Here is a 22,114-nt window from a genome sequence, read left to right on the forward strand (position 1 = left end):
TAATCAGTATTATGTGGAATTGGTAAGAATCCAAGAGGTTAACATCCACATAAGTTATATTTATTAATAATGAAGTCCTAATCGTTGTCGTTTCATCTTATCCACAATTGACCAAACCAGGAGAGTTGGAATGCAGCACAAGAAAATAGTTGACATAATGATTTTTTGAAGAAAAATTTAGCTACTTGATGGTTTATATTTCAAAGTTATCTAAAGTTTGAGTAATTATCTAAATGATTACCTTAACCTGTTTTTTTTTATCATTAATTACTAGTTTAGTAGTTAGTATTACCCTTAAAACCAATTCTTTGCAACAAGAAAAAACAAATAGTTTTGTATGAATAGTTTTACTTAGATATGTTCAATTAGATCTTTTACATAAACTAGGTAAAAATGTGAATAAATATATACTATTACTCTTTGATCTATTATTTACACATCTTATGAAGCATATATTGATTTTCTATCACTTTTATTGACCTAACACCGATATAAGACATATTGATTTTCTATCACTGTAATCGACCTGACACCGATTAAATCATTGTCATAGTTATGCTGAAGTAGAAAAGATCACCTATATATACAAAAGTCTCAATGGAATTTGCTTTAAAATTAGCTATGGTCATATTACTTTTTGAATTTTGAATGTGTAGAAATGAAGTAAGTAGGAGCCACATCATGGACAATTGTTGACTTTTTTTTCTTCATAATTGGCCTATTTGGCTTGGGATCATACACATTTGTGTATTTTAGGCTTTAGCACATCTTATATTTCACAAAAACAAAGACACTAAAGAGATTTTGAGACACGGTTTTAGGCAATACAGCCTATAAAAGTCATATTTTAGGCTTATGATTCAAGATTTAGTTTGTACCTAACCAAAGAATTTAATTAAACATACAAAAATCAAAGCCGTTATATTGAATGAAACTACATGAAGGTTGCATCAATAATATAATGTTCTCAAATGACGGCCCTTAGGGTTTTTAACAAAAATTTGACTTCCAAAACTATTTCAGTAGAGTGCAAAACTTAGTTCATTGGGTTGAAACTTAATCTAGACTATACTATGTCACCATATTTTCCTTCAATTTTAAGAGAAAGTTAAAACAAATTCATTGGATGATTAAAAATTAATTACATATTACTCCCTCCGTCCCTTAATAAGTGACACAGTTGACCTAATTACGCATATCAATGCGTAATTTTGAGTTTAAATATTTTGAATAATATATTGGAAAAAATTATGAAAATTTGATATTTTGAAAATACTCATCGAGACGAATCTAACGACATCTTATATGATATTATTTATCTTTGTATATTAGTAGAAAAATATGGTCAAAGTAAGTTAGGTCAAAATTGCACATTTTCAAACATGTCATTTATTGCGGGACGGAGGGAGTACTATTTTATAGTTTAATTTATTTATATTTATTATAACACTCTAAATGTTTTTAATATTTTCTCTCTTCATTAATCAAATGTGTTGAAGTTCAACTAGTAATGCAATGGTATTGTTTGGCTTAAGCAAGCTATTGTTTGGCTTGGAGAAATGGGTATGTCAAAGGTGTTAACTGAACTAGATGGTAAGTTAGTGGTTGATGATATATTGGATAACAAACCAATCTAAATTTGGTAAAATTACGTCTGATTGTAGATTGTTTCTTTCTAATTATCTAAATTTTAAGATAAATTTTGTTAGGCGACAATCAAAAGGTAGAGAGGTGTGTTTGAAGCTGGGGGGTTTGGGGGATACATTTAGCAATTTTCTTGGTTTATTATGTAGTGCCGTTGAGCTACAGAGTTACTGTCCTTAAGCAAAAAGCTTATGGACCAGCGCTCACCATTATTCTATGACTATTTCTTTTCACACCCTCCTATGAAACTCATGCGCCCTATTTATTTTTAAAAATATCAATGTTTGAATTATATAATTCAAATGTTTTTCTTTTGGGATTTTTAGATTATATAATCTGAAAATTACTAAAACCCAAAAATAGTATTGCAATTGATACGAAATTTATAGGAAATGTTAAATTGTGCCTTTAGGGCACAAGATAAAGATCTTATCTTAAAATAGAATTAAATAATAAATATTGTATTAAAAAGATAAGTTTTTAAGATTGTTATGAATGCACAATTTTCAAGGTTAAATTTCAACATTTAGTTTCTTATCTTATGTCTTAAGGACACAAGTTAGCAAGACCCTAAATTTATTGTGTTATCTTTATGTTCTAACAAACAATCGTTAGTTACTCACTTTTTCTTCAACACATTCTTTTTTTTTTTAAACACACGTTAAATTATATCAGCTTCACATTAATCAAAAGTTAAGAAAAATTTAACTTTCCTTCAACTCATTTTACCAAAGTTAAGTTTTCAACTATGGTTTCAACCGATACTATATTCACACTGTGTCACATAGATTTGAATGGTGAAGATAATAAAAAACGAAATATGTTCTATAAAAAATAAACTTTATTTTAAGAAGAAAAAAAAACAAACTTTAGTTTTCCAAATAGATAGCATTATTAGTTTTATTGAAAAAGATAAGAGTAATTGAGAAAGGGTATAAGTGACAAATACCTTTAAAATATCAAAATAACAGTTAAATTAGAACATTAAATCAATAGTTAAACCACACTTAAAAAAGGAGTAGCTTTCTTATAAACGTTAGGGAAATTAAGCGTCATTTAATCGAAATTTTTTACGGATTAATCAATAATTAAGAGTAGCTTTCTTGATAAATTTTTTACAACTTATAAAATGACTACACTTAAGAATATAGTAATTAAGAGTAGCTTTCTTGCGGATTAATCCTCTGTAGCCTGTTCGAATTGGAGTGCCAAGGCAGTTGCCATCTACATTGAGAATGTGGCAGTTGTAGTTGTTGTTGTTCCATGCAATCCAGCGTTCTGTAGCAGAATTATTAGTATTCAGGAAACTCTTCCTGATTGTTTCGGCTGAGTTGTGAATGTTGAAGCTCAAGCGCGTGATGGACCAGACATCATTATTGAAACACATGTGATTGCGATGCCGCTAAATCCACCAAAGGCAAACAAGGAAGATGGTAGAACGGGGGTTGTTGACACCGCTTTTAATCCACTCTTGCCAACAGTTGATAGAGAAGAAATTTATGTCTGAGAACTCAAACTTCTGCCAGATGTTCTTCGAAAATTTGCAATCCCGGATACAATGTAAGAAAGTTTCTTCTTCCTCATCGCATCTGCCACAAGTTGCAGATGCAACAATGTTTCTATGGTGCAGTAAAGATAACGTTGGAATCATGTTATGTGTAGCCAACCAAAGAAAGAGTTTGTACTTCTCCAGTACCTGTAATTTCCAAATCCAAGACCACGAATTTATCGGAGAAAAACTGTTAGCTGAATCCGTGGAGGAGAAAAGCCAGAAATAAACACTCTTTGTTGAATAAACCCCGTTCTTGTTATGACTCCAAATAAAGGTGTCATCAATGGTTGAATTGAAATTTGCATGGAAGTTATTAATTGTAACAGCTACTGGTTGAGGTAGTGCAGTGTAGAGGGATTGGGTGTGTTGGCCATTGAAGCTTATCACATATCTAACCGTTAGGTGGATATCATGGATGTCAATAACCGGAACCAAGGAGGCCATGGGGACACCAATTGTTGAACCAAAAGGAGGATTAACCCGAGCCTGCGCGCCAATAATAACCATTTTTGAAAATATCTTTGGCACGAATGATAGATGCCCAAGAGGGTGAGTTGCTTCTTGAAGCTTTCGCATGAAAGACATTTGGCCCTGCTGAATATTTTGCAGAAAGAATGTTTTCCCGTAACTTATTTATGGACTGCACCATATCCCAAACTAACTTTCCAAGAAGACAAGTGTTAGAGTTTCGGGCCGTTCTAATACCCAAACCACCATAACGCTTAGGGTAGTGATTTTCTTCCAACTTACCAAGTGAACACCCTTGTTACTAGAACCACGCCAAATAAAGTTGCGTGTAGTTTGATCAATGGAGTCACATATGTTCTGAGGGAGCCAATTAATTTTCATGTAGTAGGAAGGGATGGAAGATATAATAGAAGTAGCTAGTGCCAGTCTACCTGTTCTGTTGAGAAGACGGTTCTTCCAAGAAGCCAACGTAGTTTGCATTTTTTCAATGATGAAGTTGAAATCACTTCTTTTGGGGCGGCCCATAAGCATGGGGAAGCCCAGGTATTTTCCAAGAGAAGTGGTGCTATGGATGCCAGATATAGATGTGAGGTTGTTGATTTTCTCTTGCGGAGTCCCTGAGGAATAGAAGGCCCTAGACTTGGAAATATTAATCTTCAAACCCGATGCCCTGCTAAATCTATCAAATAAATCAGTGATGAAATGAAATTGAGAATTTTTTGCCTTGGTGAAAAGAAGCACATCATCTGCAAAAAGAAGATGAGATATCTGAGGCCCTCCATTAGTGATGTGGATAGGTTCCCAATTTCCTTGATGCACTGCATTGTTGATAGCAATAGAGAGCTTCTCCATGCAAAGGATGAATAGGTAAGGAGAGAGCGGAACACCTTGTCTGAGACCATATGTAGGCTTGAACTAGGGCATTTTGTTACCGTTCCATAAAATAGAGAAAGTTGATAAAGTGACGCAATGCATGATAAGTTTGATGGTGATATCTGAAAATCCAAACTCTTGAAGGCAAGAATTAAGGAAGTCCCATCTGACATTGTCAATAGTTTTCTCTAAATCGAGCTTGAAAGCAACATAGCCCTTCTTCTTCTTAGATTTCCTTATGAAATAAATAATTTCCTGCAAAACAATTGAGTTATCAGCCGTTCCCCTACCAGGCAGAAAGCTACTTTGATAGGAGCTTATTTATTTTTTATTAATTTCCTCATGAAATGAATATTTACACTAGTTTTGAAAAGTCTTACTTTTACAAACAAACTTTTATAAATCGTAATATTAAAATAATTGAAAATAGCTTTGTACCAAAAATAAAAAATTGAAAATAGCTGAACGTTTTGAAGTACCAAATCTTTATAGATTGAAAGTCTAAAATATTTTGATACTGTATCGTTCTCATCTCCCCGCGTTTCTGCATGATTTATGTTCGTCTTCATCAAATTGTATCTCTGACACGTTGGCACAACTTAGCAGCCACATGTCAGTTAATGTGTCAGATCCGCAATGTAAGTGTCGTTAGATCATAGAGCAAAACAAATGTGGATGTATTTTTGATAAAAATTGCTACTCTATTCATCAAGTTGTCATTAAGCAAATTCCTATCTACTCATGTGGATGTATTTCCCTGATGGCAATTTCTCTGTCAGAATGGGTTATAATGCATGCTATTCTGCAATGGCACAATAATATTAATAATCACAATGATTTTTGGAAGAAAAATTTGGTCTCTTGAAAAAATTTGGCACATAAATATGATATTAGGATTACTCCTAAACCAAAGGGACAATGATATTATAACCACTCATAAACCGAATTGAGAAATTTTCAGAAGAGACAAAAATCCCTCGAAGGGACAAAATTTCTTTAAAGAGAAAAAATTACAGAATGAACATAAAAGAAATGGTAAGTGGCTCCGAAGCAAGCATGACAATGAGGCAAGGTGGAGACGACTTTTATCTTCCTTGTTTTCATCTCCAACTCCCTTATACTTACCTGTTACAGTACCTATACTTAACATAGGTGAGAAATTAAATTCTATCCCCATCCCCGCAGTGAATTATTTTTTAATAAAAAAGAAAGTTTTTTTTTTTTTTTAGTTTCGAGGGCAATGTTGTAATGCATTATCCAACAATATGTTTATTTTAACATTAATTTAATCGAAAAATTTGATTGCTCTTTTAAATATGAATTGCAAATTTTATAACATGGCAAATATCAATGAGTAATAAAGTAATTTTTTACATTCGAAACGAGTTTGGGTATGAGTTCGGAGTGGATACCATATCCTTGTGTACCTGTATTTTGAAATCAAAGAGAATCCAAACTGATATCTAAACCCAACCAAAGCAGGGAAAATCTATCAAATTAGGACAAATTCGGGCGAATAACCACAAGTATAGATTTTGTTGTCATGCGTCGAGCATATGAGAAAGCTTGGAAATGCTCAAGGGTTTGGTTCCCTTTGAAGAGAGTAATGAACAATCTTTATATAATGTTGGAAACTAAGATGTGTGTGAGACTACTATTTTTAAATTTACACTCACTAATATACTATACTATCCAATGTGAGACTCTAGAATTTTTAATTTCAATTGCGCTTCAATTCCACAGTTGCATTCTCCGCTTACATATTTAGATCAAACTAAATCACCAATCATGATGCATTTGTTCATTTACTCTCTTTATCTTTATTCTTTATTTTGATTGTAGATATGATATACAATTAGATTGTTAGATTTGTTCTTGATTGAATATTCTTGCTTTAACAGTTAAGTCCTTGGTTGTCATTCTTATTTGTGCTAGATATAGAGTCCGTTTGTTATAGCTTTTTTAAGAATAAAAAATCACTTTTATAAAAAAAAAATATATTTTTAAGATTGTTGCATCCGTTTGTTATAACTTTTAAAAAAATCATAATTTAAAAAAGAAAATTTAAAAACAACTTCAAATGAAAAGCCGTTAAAAGCAAAGAGAAAATACGGATTAAATGATTGAACTAATTTTGTAACAAAAAATCTAAAAAGTGATTTTTATTATGGCAAACTGTTGTTTTTGAAATAAGAACTGCCAAAAGAAAATACCGGGTTGAGTCACGACCAGGTCGCTCTCTTTAAGACGTTTCGCGGCACTACCCAAGTTGTGCAAGGTAGACTAACAACCACGCCGTCTCCAGGATAAAACAACCCAGATCACTGTTACGATTATATACTGCACAATATACAACCGCTCGTAGATATACACCTCAAATATAGTTTAATCGTTTGATTAAACTATTCAATACGGTACGAAGCCGTTCTGATTGAAACCGAAAGGGACAGAAGAGGAGGAAGAAAAGAATGACTCGTTAACAGAAGTCGAAGGGAGAAGAGAGGAATCGCACAGGAAGTTTCAACTGTGTAATTCGATGTGTTAAATGAGGGGAGCGAGCTCTCCTTTTATAGGAGGAGTTCGTAACAAAAACGAGATACTTGGGGATTAAGCCTACGCGTTTCTTACGCGTTCAGATAATGACTAAATTAATTTATCATTTTCAAGTGACAAAAAAATATATTTCATTTTCCACCACGACCCACGCCCCAAGCCCGGCCCGGTCGGACGGCGGCGCGCGTGATATATATGTTTTTGTAAGCGTTCACCCGTTCACAAAAGTGGGTACCCCAAGGGCACACCCTTGGAGGTCACTCTCCCCTTATATAAACACTTACTAGTTGGGGTGACTAACCAATGTGGGACATTTTTAAGTCACACAACCACACTAGTTCCTATGTAGTAATTATTCTCAATCAATTTTCTCACTAGATTGAACTAGTGTTCCAACATAAACAAGTGCAAAATAGATTCTGATTGTTAATAAATATATCTTTCAAGACTTCTCAGGTATTACATTCTATAGTTTTTTTTTGTAGTAGCCGTTCTATATTATACATTGTCCTTACCATTTGAGTTAAATTCACGAGGACTTATCTTCTATAGATTGTCGGTCATTGATGTGTTATTTTAAAAGAAAAGTACGCAATAATTCATTCATTAAGAAAAGTATAAAAAATTGTGAAAAAAAAACATGGATGATAATTTAGAAAAGCATATACTAGTCCACCAAACTCTTCAATCTAGATCAATGTTTTAGAATTTGACTCATTCTCTCTTTACCAATATAGACTTCTCCGCCTCTCTTCATCTTCACCAAAACACAATCTCTTTTCCAAACCAAATACAAAACAAAACCATGGACAAAGAACAAGAAGACATGCAATTTCTTGGTTTCTTTGGTTGCTACAAAGAATCCTTCAAGATCATATTTTCATGGAGAAAAATCTTCACACAAATCACCTTAACTCTTCTCCTACCTCTCTCCTTCATCTTCCTCTTCCACATAGAAGTCTCAAACCTCATCTTCAAGAAAATTCAACACACTGAAGAACAAATAGACCATACTCAACAAGGCACACCAAAATATGAAAAACTCACCGACATAATCTCTTCACAATTCATCACTCTTTTGCTTTTCAAGTTAGTTTACTTCACTTTTCTTCTCATCTTTTCACTTCTCTCTACCTCAGCTATTGTCTACACAACAGCATCAATCTTCACTTCCAAAGATGTTTCTTTCAAAAAAGTGATGAAAATTGTTCCTAAGGTTTGGAAGAGACTCATGATCACTTTTTTATGTGCCTATGCTGCTTTTTTTGCTTACAATTTTATAACTTTTTTTGTTATAATCTTGTTAGCAATTACTATTAGTATAAAAAGTGGTGGTATTGTTTTGTTGATTTTCATAATGATATTTTATTTCATTGGATTTGTTTACCTTACTTTGATATGGCAACTAGCTAGTGTTGTCACAGTGTTGGAAGATTTCTACGGAATCAAAGCTATGGTGAAAAGCAAGGAATTAATAAAAGGGAAAATGGGTTTATCAATATTTATATTTTTGGTGCTTAATGTTTCATTTGTTTTGATAAGGTTGGTTTTTAAGGTAGTGGTTGTGAATGGAAGATGGTGTTTTGGTTATGTGGACAGAACAGGTTATGGGATACTATGTTTCTTGTTCTTGTCTTGTTTGTTCTTGTTTGGACTTGTTTTGCAAACTGTGCTTTATTTAGTTTGCAAGAGTTATCATCATGAGAATATTGATAAATCTGCTTTGGCTGATCATCTTGAAGTTTATCTTGGAGAGTATGTTCCATTGACGGCTAAGGATGTTCAATTGGAGAATTATCGTGTTTGAGTAGGAATCAAATTTGGTTATGTTATGATGTTAGATTATTACATGATAGTACCATGAGACATTAATGTATGTTTAAGTTTATTGATTATATTTGTTATTATATCTTTTGTAGTGTTGATGATAAATGGAATTTTATTTTGTGAATTTAAGAGACGAATGAAGTGAATTCAAATGGTTGCTATGTTAATCTACACATTGATTATTTTGTTTTACTTGGTAATAAAATAATACGACAAATGTGTTCCCGTCAACATAGTTCAGTTGATAGAGATATACATTATTATAGATAAGGATTGAGATTCTAACCACTAAACTATTTGACCAAAATAAAATAAAAAATAACATGACAAGGTCATATGTTTTTTTGGGTAGAAATAACAAGGTCATATGTGGCTGCTATTGCAAATTTAGATATTAATCAATGTTCTGACTTTTGTTCGTATGTATTTTAGACTTTCTTTTATATTAGTTTTATTGGCAGTATCAATCATGAAATTTTAGGATAGAATAGTTGTTGGCTAAGGAAAATTAGAAATTTAGAATCTCTCAACTAGGTATTCTAGCTCAACTTTAGTCTCGTAGTCGGTCCAAAGATTCGAAACTTTGAGAATATTTTGTGGAGTGACTAAGGTGTTAAAGACATTAAGTATGTTAGTTTCCTCACTTTGCTTTGATGAGAATGGGAGGGAGGGGACGGGAGGGGAGGGGAAGATAACAATTGCAATCGTTGGTGAATAACGATAACATTATGTCCTTTGGATTGGTCTGATATTGTTGGTTTGAGACCGTGCTTTCTTAAAGGTTTCTGATTTGATTTAATCACACTTCATTTATTTTTTTAAAAACATTTTATAGCTTGTTTAAATATATAAAAGAAAAATAAGTCATCCCTTTCCTCTCCTCCAAAATTCCCTTCCCAAGTAGACCCTGAATCTTAGTGTTTAATTTCGTTTGTGTGGTTGCTTAAAATCTAACATGATAATCTTTCGAGCTTCTGTCATGACCTTACATGTGTTTGATTTAACAAATTATAATTCACAACGAGAATTTTGAGTTATATTCTTTTAAACCCAATTGGCTAACTAAATCCTCCTCCCTTAATAGAATTTTAAATAGATTTATAGAAAACTATGCATTTGTTCGTTGAGTGCTTACATCAGTTGTGCCACCTACATTTTCTCTTCCCTTAGTTTCCTTTAAGAATGGATCTTGTGATTATTTGACAGCCGAATCTTATTATCTTTAAGCACATAATAAAATATAGGTCCGGCCTTGAGGGTGTGCAAGGTGCTCAACTAAGCCGAGCCTTTAAATACTACGGGTCTCAAACGAAAAATTAAATCTAATATCCACCCCCCACTTAAATAAAAAAAAAAATATGTTATATCATTTTCTTTTTTTATTACACGTTTGAGTTTTTTTTCTAGACTCTAGTTCTCCTTTTTGTACATAAATTGGATCCTATCAAACCACCACTAATTTGTATAATCACTTAATCAGTCAATTTGGAAAGCAATTTCATTGAAAGAATCACAACAATCATTTTTTTCTTCGCATAAACTATTCGTTTTACCCTTTTCCACAACAGAGGAGTGACAAATCCAAACGACGCCGTTAGATAAATTTCACCTCTTTCACTTAATTTTTTTTTTTTAATTCCTTTCATGTTTAGAAGTTCTTCTGATTCTGAGTTTTTTTTTTAATGAAATTTAGCTACCAAAAAATAAATAAAAAACTCAAACAAGACTACTATAGCTCCTTCAAAAAAAAAAAATTGGACCGCATATAACTCCCTTTTGCATCTCATATCACCATTAGGAAAATTATGTTTCATCTATGGTTATGGTATGAATTATATTTGGCAAAGTAACAATCATTTCATGAACAATTCTAGTACTAATATGATGTTGCTGCCTCATTATCTATTACCCTTTCTAGTTTATTATTGATTGATTTGGTTTCTTTGATCTATGTTAACGAGTTTATCTGAGACACTCTTTAAACATCTAAAAAGATAAAGTTTTATAAAAATTTGTGCATATATTACATTGAAAATTGAAGTTCTTAATTTTTTTAAAAATAATATTTTAATTAGAAATGGTTAAAAAGTGCTCCAGAGATCCAAGATCCAGAAATTGTTAACGAGTGCCGGGCCAAACCAAACCAAACCAACTTGCGGTATGAACCGAGAGAAAAACGGGTTCACCGCAAGAAGCAAAGCATAAATCTCACACAAATTTTCTTTGACTTTCGGCAAGCTTCTTCTAAAGATACTTTCCTTCTTTTTCAACTTTCCATATAATTCATTCAACACAAGTCTCGATTTTCGAATACAAAAGCACTCATCGAAGCTTAAACTCAATCGCGGTTTATTCTAAAATGGATGTTTCTTCTTCTTCGGCGAGTAACGCCGCTGAGTTCGATTACTTGTTCAAGCTTCTTATGATTGGTGATTCTGGTGTTGGCAAAAGCACGCTGCTTCTGAGATTCACTTCTGATAACTTCGAAGATCTTTCTCCCACTATTGGTTTGTTATAAAACCCTTGTTTACACTTTCACGATGTTTTTTTTTGCTTTTATTCATGCATTTTGGATGAGATCTCTGTGTTTCTTCAATGTAGTGATGCCCTAGAATTATTAAAACTGATTTTGGTTCTGTTGTGACCAAAATTGAATTTTTGACTTCATTTTTTTTAATTGATTTTGATTAAGAGTGACATAAAGCTAGGTTTTGTATTTGTCCCTAAATGTGATTTTGACACTGAAATTTATTGCTCAACTCATTTTAACGATAATGTATCCGAAGTCATATCACATTTGACTAACCAAAACGTGATTTTTGGAGGTCTAGACTTGGAACCCAATGTGGGTGAAGCGTCTGTTTGGATCTGTGTTTGGTGTTCACCTAACGTGAGTTTGCGGAACGATCGTGATTTCAAGAAGCTAATAAAGGAAGCTTCTGTAGTAATGCGATTTGTTGCCATGATTTCAAGAAGAACATGGATCGCCAACGCATATCCAAACAGATGCGTAGACTTTTTGTACTTTTTCACGGAAAGACCCTTGAGATGGGAACCTTTGAGGGTTCACCAGGAGGTTTGGTTTGGTTTGGGCTATTCGTATATCATCAAACTAGTAATGACTACTTGCAAGATATTGCATGAGTGTAGGGGGGAAGTGACAGGAAAAGTGATGTGAAATTCCACCAAATGTCATTAGTGGACCACTGTTCTGAGTATTTCCTTGTTCTCTCACATATCTTTTTTTTTAGCTAGTTTACTATTTCATTATCTATCTGGAGTGTTGAGTTCAAACACTGTCATTTGGTCAACAAAAAAGCTTCTCTCTCATAGTGGTTGTTGGGAGAAATTTAAGGAATCGGAATAGTGGTTGAATCGTTATCCATCTTACGTTCAATTCATAAACCTATAATGTTAATATAGACCTAAAAAAACCTTATATTGCATTGGGGAAGGTCTTGATAAAACCTTTCCTTTAAGAAGTCATATGAATGAGATGGTTTGTGTGTGGTGCATGATACTGTTTTATCGTCCTCACCACTCAATTATAGATTAATGTATAACTTCACTCATTTATTTGCATCGTCTCTTTTGAACATAATGCAGGTGTAGACTTCAAAGTTAAATATGTTACACTTGGTGGAAAGAAGTTAAAACTTGCTATATGGGACACGGGTAATGTAGCATGCTGATTCAGTTTATTTTGGAAAGTTGAAATTCTGTTATTTTCTTGGGAGTCATAAGTTAGTTGCATGATTTTGTATTTTCTTCTTGTGCAGCTGGACAGGAAAGGTTTAGAACACTTACTGGTTCATATTATAGAGGTGCACAAGGAATAATTATGGGTATGCTCATTGATATTCTCCATTTCGTAGCTACCTTTCCTGCTTGCTATACCATGAATATGATGTACAATTTTTTCCTAATTTGTTTGAATGCTTTTATCTTTTTGAACTGTAAATCATGCAACATGGCTACGTGTTAAATACCTATTCTATTTTATCCCTTGTGTGTTTTTATGGTAAATGGAAAGCGAACTTGGTGATTAGAATAGATTTCTTTCATGATTTTGATTGTTATTATTATTAGCATTTATGTTATTATTCTTGGGAGTCATAAGTGGTTTGGGTGTTAGGGGGATGAACATAAGGATTGGAGTTGGTTCCACTCCCCCTCTAACAAAGTCTAACGGCCATTAAAAAAAAAGTAAAAATAGATTCCTGTTATTATACTTTCGTCTTGTAAAACTTTCATAGTTACCATGTATAGCCTAAGCTAATCGATTTTATTTCGAAATTCAGGGATTTATACTATTTCCTCTTGTACATTTCCTTCTAAAATAATAATGATATGTTCATTTTCAAGCTGGTTGATTGTGATTCATTTTCGAGATTGAAGTGGCTCAGTCAATGAGTTATTCCTTTTTCAAAAGGAAATGTGCCGTCAATATTTTGGATGAAACATGGATACTTGATTGTATACATGTTGATCCTCCTATGCAAATACAGAAGATTTGTTACTAAGTTTCTCATTTTGGCATTTGATAATCATTGGAGTGTAGTTGTTCGAACCCTATAATACCAATGTTATTGATGGCGGAAAGCCAAAAATCCGACACATCCGACGCATGGCTGTAGTGCCGCCATCCTTCACAAATTTGTCATCGCGGTTTTCCGAAAATCCGCCACCGATATCCACTATGCCGCCATGGCCGATATTTGACAACACTGTATAATACATTATATGATGACGCAGTAAAGTATTTCTTTTTATACGATAGGTTCATACTAAAGTCATTGCATATATGGATATAAAGATTGGGTTAGAGATTATTGTAACGTTGTACTTAAAACCTCAAATCTAGGAGGCTATGATACTATGTTATGATCAAATACTTTGAAAGCTTAAACTGTCGGGTGAAGGCACAAAAATGGTTACTGTATCTTTTGTTTGACTAATAACTAATAATTCAGGGTCAAGGATTAATTAACGCTCTACTTAAAACCTCAAGATGTATGTACAATATGTATATGAAATATCTTCAAATGCATGAAAGCTGAATAGTGAATTCAGGGGTCAAGGATTCATTAATATTATTGTATCTTTTGCTTTTCGGTTAATATCATATATGATCTCTATGCCATAATCTAGTTAAAATATTATTTCAGTGACCTGTTTTGCTTCTAAATGTAATGAGATTGTCTTTTATTCTTTAGCTGTAGCCCCATTTATCTATCAGTCAGTTTATGTTATAAACTTATCAGTGAATCTGGGTTGTGAATACAGTATACGATGTAACGCGACGTGAAACTTTTACAAATCTATCTGATATATGGGCTAAAGAAATTGACTTATACTCAACAAATCAAGATTGCATCAAGATGCTTGTTGGAAACAAAGTTGACAAGGTACATCATTTATGAATTTGCATTTGCAATAATTTATTCTACCAAATTGTGTTAAGTTTTGATTCACTTCAGTAAAAGTTTGCTTATGAATATAGTTTGCCTATCTCATATTTTAGGAAAGTGAAAGGGCTGTTACCAAAAAGGAAGCGGTGGACTTTGCAAGGCAATATGGGTGCCTCTATACTGAATGCAGTGCAAAAACTCGAGTAAATGTTGAGCAGTGTTTTGAGGAGCTTGTAATGAAGGTACATGTTCAACTCTCCTCCATGTCCTAAAAAACATGAAAATTAAATAATAAACTCAAGCTTGCTTCAAGTTGGTAATTTTATGTTTTTGTCCTTTCTTGACAATTTTTTCTTGTGAAATATATATCTTAAGAAAAATTGCCTTCAATGAACTTATCAATAACTCAAGATAATAAAATAAAAAATGGTTTTGTTTCCCGTATCCAAGCACCTATTTGGTTCAAGTTAGTTGCATTAAGTACAAATCAGCATCAGCATTTTCAGAAAGTGGAAGTAATCGTTTAATTTTGGGATTCCTTTTGTTGTTTCCAGATTTTGGATACACCAAGCCTCTTGGCCGAGGGCTCATCTGGTGTGAAAAAGAACATCTTCAAGCAGAAACCGCAAGAGTCTGATGCATCACCTAGCAGCTGTTGCTCATGGTGATTATGATGTTTTTATGGAGCTGTCACCCTTCACTTTTCAGTATGATGTGAATTTCAAGTGCTATGAAATTTCATTGCATGTACCAAAAAATTAATTTCGTTAGTCTGTATATCATGATCAATCTTCAGAATTTGCCTACTTTTTTAATGCTTTGATGTTCAACATACGAAATCTGTCTCTACATAGGAAAGTAATGTATATGCTTGAGTTCTATCCCTCATGATAATCACCCATTCTCCTATGCACTGCAGAAGAATTTGAATTTGGTTTCTTCTGCGGCTGTGGCAAAATAGTCTGAATAATTTGCCATTTTGCTTTCTGTTTCATTATTATGTGAACCAAAAGAAGGCTTTCTTTCGCGAAGCATAAGCCATCATTACTTTGATGTCTAAATAGCTAGTAGTAGAAGGTATTGCTATATCTATGCACTAATTAGCGAAAGAAGACAAGCGGCCTTGTCTAGAATGTGGTTGCTCCAACTCAAATGTCCTGCCATAGTTCATATTTGGATATGCCCTACAATTATTTTTCACGGCTCAACATGATCCCAAAACTGTGATTTTTTCATTACCTTTTTTTCATAACCACATTCGGTAAATGGTAATGTCTGCTCTATAGACATGCAGCAACCCAATATGCAGGTTTCCGTATAACCGATTTTTAATTTTTTGAGTGAATATAACAAAAGGGATTTGTTAGAACAGGAGAGATATATAGACATGAAGACCTGAAATGAGAATACTTTTTGAATAATTAAAAGTAACTATCTCCTACTAGAACCGTTGAGTACTGGAGAGAATAATTTGTCATGGCTCTAAGGTCCACGACAAGGGCAACACTAAAACGTATATATATGAAATGATGATAGATATATCTGTTTTGAACTGGAAATATAAAAGATATTTTCGTAAGAATAATTTTGATGCACAGTTAGTGAAAAATATTGTATACCTTCAATGAATAATAATCCATCATTTGTATGACTTTGAAGGTAGTTATGAGCAAAATTAAATATATATTATGTCGATGATTGTATGAATTAAAAGTGATTGTACAAATATCATTTTTTTTAACATGCACCAGTTCCAAACTGTTTAACACACTAATTCCCTCGATTGAAATTGACTCAAAATTTGATGGATTAAGAATATTGTTGCAAAAAAAAATTGTTGTTAAAAATATAAAAGATTTGTTTCAAATATATTTTGTGCTTCCATAAGATTGTTGTTGAAAATATATTTATGGACAATAAATATTTTTATCCCGTATGAAGGAATATTTGATGCAAATATATTTTTAAACGGAATATTTGATGCAAATATTTTTTGCACTGAATGAGGAAAAAAAAACATATCTTCAGCGTGATATCCGTTCCAAATTTATGAGTTATATTTCTCTCTAGATACAAATCTTGTATAAATATGAGAGACTAGAAAAACAAAGATTAGAATCCAACAACAAAACAAGAGTTTGTTAAGAATTCTCTTCGCAATGAACATTAGGGTTGAGATTGAATCATTTTTTATTCACCTTAGAGAAATACTATTAGGATTGAGTCTCTTGGTCATGGGAAAAGATTTTGGTAGAATTAGGTTTGAACAGTCATTCTTGAAACCATTTGATATCTCTTTGTAAAGTTACTCATCATTACTGTGGAACGGTGAGTTGCTTTTTCCCAGAGTAGTCAAGTATTGGACCGAACTTGGTAAACAAATTTTCGTGTCTTCTCTCTTTCTCTTTTGCTGTTCTATCTTTTGCTTATGTTTATAACTGTCCACACGTTGTTTTGGTTATTTGATTAATTTGCTCCACACATCAAGTATTTTATTGGTGTGATTTTTAACGAATTCAAAACACCCTCATTGTATTTGCATGTTTTGATATTTTAAGTTATAATTAATTTTGTTTTGTGCTTTTATTTATAGTTATAGTTGAATATCCCGTTGATAAAAAAATAGATATCTCCCGCGGAAAAGCACTCGGCGTGATTATGAAATCATAACATTTCGAACTAACTGTATGTATAAATCCTAAACTCCTTCTTCCTCGTGATGAGACTCACTGACTCACCGATTTCTCTTCCTCGTTTTTCTTCCTTTCTTTCTTTTTCTCTTCTTCATTCAGTTCAGCGTCATTCCTCAAAAGCTTCAATCGGTGAATCATGGTGAAGGAAATAGAGTATTACGATATCCTCGAAGTTTCTTCTTCTGCTTCCGATGATCAAATTCGCAAAGCTTATTATCACAAGGTTGAAAAATTTGTTTCTTGTGTTTCTTTCTTTTTTCAAATTCTATATTATGAATATCGAAATCGCAATTGCGAATTTCACATACTTTCTTGTTACAGGCAAAGCAAGTTCATCCTGATAGAAACCACAACGATCCTAATGCTGCACACAAATTCCAGGTATAGCAGCTACACTATATATCTTATCAAAGTTTTTATTATTTCTTTTTATATATTTATTCTGTTTTGAAATATATACCAATTAATTATCTATATTAATAATATTACAATTTAAATTATGTTGTTCGCAGAATTTGTGCGAAGCGTATCAGGTTTTGAGCGATCCAGTACAGAGAAATGTGTATGATCAAAATGGGAAGCATTCTGTATCTAGGTACACATCAAATATTATTGTTATTATTATTGCATGCGATAATATGTAGCAATGATGGTTTGGACTAATGGTGTGTTAACATCGACACATGTAGTTAGATTCAATCACTTCAATTTTTTTTTTAACTTTTTACATGTTTACTTGTTGATGTCAGCATCGTGTAGCGTCATGTCTGGTGTATGTATCTATGTCGGTACTTCATAAGTGTGATAGGACTGAATTGTTGAATAAAAAAGATTTACATGATTGGCATATAGATTGAATACTATACATGATCACTTGTATTCTTTGATTACATATATGGTATATATAGCAACATGCAGTTTTCTATTACCTGAATGTTAATTTGTATAAACGTTAAGAGTTTCCATCTTTGTTGTTATTTGATACTCATTATAGTGAATTTTCATAAGAGCTTTTGATGGCTAATACAGAGGTATTATAGATTGGTGTCTAAGTCACAATCTTCTTGTCTGGTTGGAAACACAGCAAGTTTAAATTGCATTAGCCTTTGTTGTTGTGGTTCTTGATAAATATGATCGTGAGTCCTGATCGATGGAGTCCCCATAAACTCGTAGTTTTGGCCACAATTTAAAACCATGACATAAACATCATACATGATCACTTGTCAAAAGTTTGCAAGTAAAACACAAATTTCTCAAAATGAACAGAAAAAGAAAATTAGGATGTAATCAATAAAAATTAAAAGTGAAAATGTTTTCGCAAAATGTTAATATATGGTTTCCTTGACAGAGAAACTATGCTTGACCCAATGGCTTTCTTCGCCCAGCTCTTTGGAAGTGGATTGTTTGAGGACTATGTTGGGCATCTAGATGTTGCATCGATGGCTTCTTCTGAACTAGCTAGTGGAATTGAGGATTTGCAGGAAAAGCTAAAGGCAAGCATGTTTTGAAATTCAGTTTTCGTTATAACTTTGTTTTCGCATTGTAATTTTGGTAAGACAAAAAAGCTCAAGTTATGTTCTGCACACTTATTTATATTTTCAAGGTTCTTTCTCTATTCTTTACGTTTCTAGAACACAATAAGTAAGGAGCACAACTCAAAAGACAAAGATCTTTTTATTAAATTTAACATTATGCTGTGCTTCAATAGGCTGCCAAGAAAGAAAGGGAAGAAAAGCTAGCAAGATTCTTGAAAGATTTTCTCAGCCAATATGTTCGTGGTGACCAAAGGGGTTTCTACCAGCGCGCAAAATCTGAAGCAAGACGGCTCTCTCATGCAGGTTAGTGAATTCTACCTGCATTTCTTGGGGCCAAACGCATCGTGCAATTGCTTATCATTTAAAGCTGTACATATTGAATGCCCCACATTTAACTTCTACGCTTGAGTTAACACTTCTCTTACTGAAAATTTAAACGAGTTGACTCTTACATTTCTCATCAAAACTGGAATACTTTATCTTCAATTCCTGCCTTGCAAGCCATGAACTATGCCGATTTATGTGCGCAACTAGCGTCTATATAATCAAACATATTTTGCTTTATAGCATGTTATTGTATCAAGGATATTAGGATGTTAAAAGTGGATATAACTGTATAACATAGTAGAATTTGAACAAATCACTATTTTTATGTGATAAACTATTTAATACATTGTGGGTTAGATAGCAGCTATAGCAATGTAGCATAGTGGAATTTTAACAAACCATTATTTCACTTGATATTACTAACTAGTTATCCGTGTCTCTGTTTGCAGAGTTTGGAGTTGACATGTTACATACCACAGGCTATATATATTCAAACCAAGCAGCACAAGAACTAGGGAAAAATGCCCTTTATCTGGGAGTGCCATTTCTGGCAGAATGGGTTTGCAGTAAGGGACATTATTGGAAATCACAGTTTACAGCTGCTAAAGGTATAATGACAGACATCTCCATTAGCAACCCTTCCCTTAATGTCAGTTTCTTCTTATTGGAAGTTAGTTAGTCAGAACAATGTTTGATTATAATGTGCACATATGATTTAGGTGCTTATCAGTTGTTCCAACTTCAAAAAGAACTCCGCAAGCAATCTGAAACGGGTGGTAGTTGCCCCGAAAATGTTGACTCACATATTCGTCCTGATCAGGAGACATTTATATTGAATTCTTTGTGGAAGATAAATGTAGCAGACATAGAAGTAACCCTTGCACACGTGTGTCAAATGGTGAGTTCTTAATGCATATTGAATTAACAATTCTTTGTGCACATATGATAAAGTTGTTGATCATCAAACATGTTATTGTATTCAATGCCTTTTGTTTAGACCATGAAGCTATTGGTATGAAAATATAAGGTTCTTACCATATGATGAAATGCGGAATTGTCAGCTATAAAAACTTGAGCCTAATGTATCTGAAACAAGTGATAGTGAATTTTGGATGACTTTTTGTGAAAACTGTTTTTTCATGACCAACCAGCATAATATAGGAAATGAAAAGGCTAGAAGATTCTTACTGATAAATCTGCGGTTGCAGGTGCTAAAGGAAAACAACGTTAGGAAAGAGGAACTTCAAGGTCGGGCTACCGCTCTTAAAATTGTTGGGAACATATTTCAGGTGCACATACTACATATTTAGCATCAAGTTTTCTAACTTTCAGCTTTCTAGGAAGATTTGACATCCTAATATAGTCACAATGATGAGACATTTATTTTTGCGTCTAGTAAATGATATAAAGTGACGTGCTTACTTCAGGAAAAGAATTCAAAAGGAGAAACACCAAAGAAGAAACTCGCTGATGATTCTGATGACGAAGGAAGCACAGCTCTTTCCTCAGACAATGAATCCCATAGAGCACGAACCTATCAAACTCCCTCTTTCAATCAGGTACAATAGTTTTACATTTAATCGGTTTTATTTTCTCATATTATTACTGGAGTCTGGTATCTATACGTTGGTGTTTTCATAGGTGTTGACGCTTTGATTACACAAATATGTAAATATTTCTACTTCTGCAGGGTATGGGTAGGCTCTTCAAAAAGGAGAAAGTTATTGTGGATGATGAAGAGGAGAAAGTTTACAAAAACCAATGTCTTATCTTTTTGTCTCTTGCTATTTTCATTACTCTTGTGGGTGTACTTCTATCTTCCCTTCCATAGCAATCTTGACTACATGTAATCTACTCTTAGCTAGAGATATTGTATTATGAGAAGAGTTAGAATGTTAAATGGTTATTACCGTTAGTGGTTTATCAGCTCTATAAGAGTATCAACATATCTCATTCATAATCAATTCAATATGATTCTATTTGATTTTTTTTCTTTTTCAAGTTCTAAAGCATCCCTTTTCCTTGTTTCCTACATTAATTAGTGAAAGACAAGAGACTCTTGTCTGCAATGTGTTAGCTGCAACTCAAAAGTGGTGCCAGAGTTCTGCACTAGGTTCTATACCTGTCAAATTACTTTCTTCAGCTCACCATGATCCTACAACCACAAAATCTTTTTTACATTATTTTATACTAGTGAATAAACTATCAATTTAGTCTCTAAACTATCGTTCTCTTTTCAATTTAGTCCATAAATTATAAAAATATATCAAATAACAGTCTTCAAAATATACAAAATCTGTCAATTTAGTTTCAAAAGTATATGGAAATTCATAAATTTTGTCTCCAACATTTAAGTACGAGGAACTAAATTTAGTTAGCAAAATCCATATATTTTTATAGTTTGAAGACTAAATTGGTGAGAGATTGATTTAGCATTTCTCTGAGATTTTTTTTGAGGAAATTTTTCTTTGAGATTATAACTTATCAATTTTTTATTTCATATTTACCCTTATTATTTTATTTAAAATTCATTTTTACCCTTTAAAAATGAGTTAGGATCCGTTGACACCAGGTGTCAACGGATTGGTTGACACCAAATCCTTTCCGTCAATTTATGTTAATCCAAAGGCTAATATTTATCCGCATAAAATCTCACATAAGCCGTTCTTTTCTGACTGCACAGGATAATTTTTTTCTTTTTCTTTCGTCAAATGCCCAAATCCCTGGTTGCGTTAGTTTCCCAGGTTATTGTCTATTTCTTCTATAATTGAAGCTTTTCTTCTCTAATTGAAGTTTTTTTCTTTTTCAGGAGTAATTGAAGTTGTTTCTCGCCCATCATTAGAAAGCCTGAACTAATTAATTTAGGGTTCTTCATCTTTGTCCCACTAACCTTCTTTGAAATCTCCTCCCACAAAAGACATTAACGGTGATCACCTCCAAATTTATCCACCCTCTACATGCAATGCAACCATCAATAAATGCTTTAATTCTAAGGTTGTGTTAAAACGATGAACGAAAGGGAAAACAAGAATTTATATTGTCCACTCTCCACGAAGTTGTTATCTAATCAAATGACAATCATAATTTACAATTACAAAAAGAAAACGTGTAATTATTGACAATTTGAGATTGATTAGAAGATTGGTGATTATACTGGTAGTCCTTCTTTTTGAAGGAATTCTACTGTTAGTTTTTTCAGGCTTTGTTGATATAACACAGAAAAGAAAAAGA

General features: G+C 33.0%; 3 protein-coding genes across 3 annotated transcripts; all 3 read left to right on the forward strand.

The window, feature by feature from the left end:
- The first annotated feature begins 7,720 nt into the window (after positions 1-7,720).
- On the forward strand, positions 7,721-9,069 carry LOC25482426 (uncharacterized). Its single transcript, XM_013610979.3, has one exon. It carries the CDS (start codon positions 7,896-7,898, stop codon positions 8,895-8,897), a length of 1,002 nt encoding a protein of 333 aa, XP_013466433.1. The 5' UTR covers positions 7,721-7,895; the 3' UTR covers positions 8,898-9,069.
- A 2,059-nt stretch (positions 9,070-11,128) lies between these two features.
- LOC25482427 (ras-related protein RABC1) lies at positions 11,129-15,216 on the forward strand. Its single transcript, XM_013610980.3, has 6 exons — positions 11,129-11,424; positions 12,524-12,592; positions 12,697-12,762; positions 14,204-14,325; positions 14,442-14,570; positions 14,883-15,216. Exons 1-6 carry the CDS (start codon positions 11,277-11,279, stop codon positions 14,994-14,996), a joined length of 648 nt encoding a protein of 215 aa, XP_013466434.1. The 5' UTR covers positions 11,129-11,276; the 3' UTR covers positions 14,997-15,216.
- Positions 15,217-17,157: 1,941 nt separating this feature from the next.
- LOC25482428 (chaperone protein dnaJ 10) lies at positions 17,158-20,757 on the forward strand. Its single transcript, XM_013610981.3, has 10 exons — positions 17,158-17,244; positions 17,343-17,402; positions 17,534-17,616; positions 18,370-18,514; positions 18,730-18,859; positions 19,333-19,491; positions 19,603-19,781; positions 20,092-20,172; positions 20,311-20,442; positions 20,574-20,757. The coding sequence occupies exons 1-10, from the start codon at positions 17,158-17,160 to the stop codon at positions 20,712-20,714; spliced, it is 1,197 nt and encodes a 398-aa protein (XP_013466435.1). The 3' UTR covers positions 20,715-20,757.
- The last annotated feature ends 1,357 nt before the right edge of the window (positions 20,758-22,114 follow it).

The sequence above is a fragment of the Medicago truncatula genome, chromosome 1, assembly GCF_003473485.1.
Source record: "Medicago truncatula cultivar Jemalong A17 chromosome 1, MtrunA17r5.0-ANR, whole genome shotgun sequence".
Lineage (NCBI taxonomy): Eukaryota > Viridiplantae > Streptophyta > Magnoliopsida > Fabales > Fabaceae > Medicago > Medicago truncatula.